This window comes from Fibroporia radiculosa (genome assembly GCF_000313525.1).
Source record: "Fibroporia radiculosa TFFH 294 genomic supercontigs, scaffold447, whole genome shotgun sequence".
Taxonomy (NCBI): domain Eukaryota; kingdom Fungi; phylum Basidiomycota; class Agaricomycetes; order Polyporales; family Fibroporiaceae; genus Fibroporia; species Fibroporia radiculosa.
The window spans coordinates 2,554-3,608 of NW_012133551.1; the positions used below are offsets into that span (position 1 = coordinate 2,554).

Here is a 1,055-nt window from a genome sequence, read left to right on the forward strand (position 1 = left end):
AACTAGTATTAAAGTTTCTATCTGTAAGAAGCATTGTGATTCCACCGGCTAATACCGGTAGTGATAATAGTAGTAAGATTGCTGTAACAAATATAGCCCATACAAATAAAGGTAATTTGTGTAGGCTCATACCGTTTGTTCTCATGTTCAATACTGTAGTTATGAAATTCATAGCACCAAGTAAAGATGATACTCCAGCCAAGTGTAAACTAAAAATTGCTAGATCTACACTTCCACCAGAGTGACTTTGAACACCGGCCAAAGGAGGATAAACAGTCCATCCTGTTCCTGCTCCATTTTCTACTAAAGAACTTAATAATAATAATATTAGTGCAGGTGGTAATAACCAAAATGAGATATTATTCAATCTAGGGAAAGCCATATCCGGAGCTCCCACTTGAACTGGTAATAAGTAGTTACCAAAACCACCTACTAATGCAGGCATAACCATGAAGAAAATCATAATGAATGCGTGTGCAGTTATTATTACATTAAATAGTTGGTGATCACCTTGTAATATTTGAACACCAGGACTAGATAGTTCTAATCTAATCAAAACAGAAAATGCTGTACCTATCATACCAGCAAATACTGCAAAGATTAAATATAGAGTACCTATCTCTTTAGCATTTGTTGAAGACAACCAGGAACTCATAAAACTTTTATTTTTAAATTAATAAGCTAGAAGCTTATTTTTATACTTATATTTCTGATTATCTTCATTTCATTTTAGCTCTCTAATTATTTTTAAATTAATTAAATAAATTAAATATTTCCAATATATATTTATTTATTTTTTGATATTTAAATACGGGCTGGATGCCCTTAGGACCCTAACGGGATGCGAAGCTGCTTTAAATATAAAAGTGATCTTTATCAGAATTGAACTGATACTAGCTACTTGAAGGGTAGCTGTACGACCATTATACTAAAAGACCTTATTATTTATACATGGCTTAATATAAAATGAGTAATTTTAATTTACCTAATTAAATTAACCTTATATTATTACCTCCTTTTATGCCGTCTTCTAGCGCCTGTTTAAAATATTTTAT

General features: G+C 31.3%; 1 protein-coding gene across 1 annotated transcript; it reads right to left on the bottom strand.

The window, feature by feature from the left end:
• Nucleotides 1-225: 225 nt before the first annotated feature.
• On the bottom strand, nt 226-451 carry FIBRA_08472 (uncharacterized protein; the record flags this gene model as incomplete). The annotated part of the gene is made up of 2 exons (XM_012330119.1): nt 226-300; nt 434-451. The coding sequence occupies 2 exons, from the start codon at nt 449-451 to the stop codon at nt 226-228; spliced, it is 93 nt and encodes a 30-aa protein (XP_012185509.1).
• Nucleotides 452-1,055: the final 604 nt, after the last annotated feature.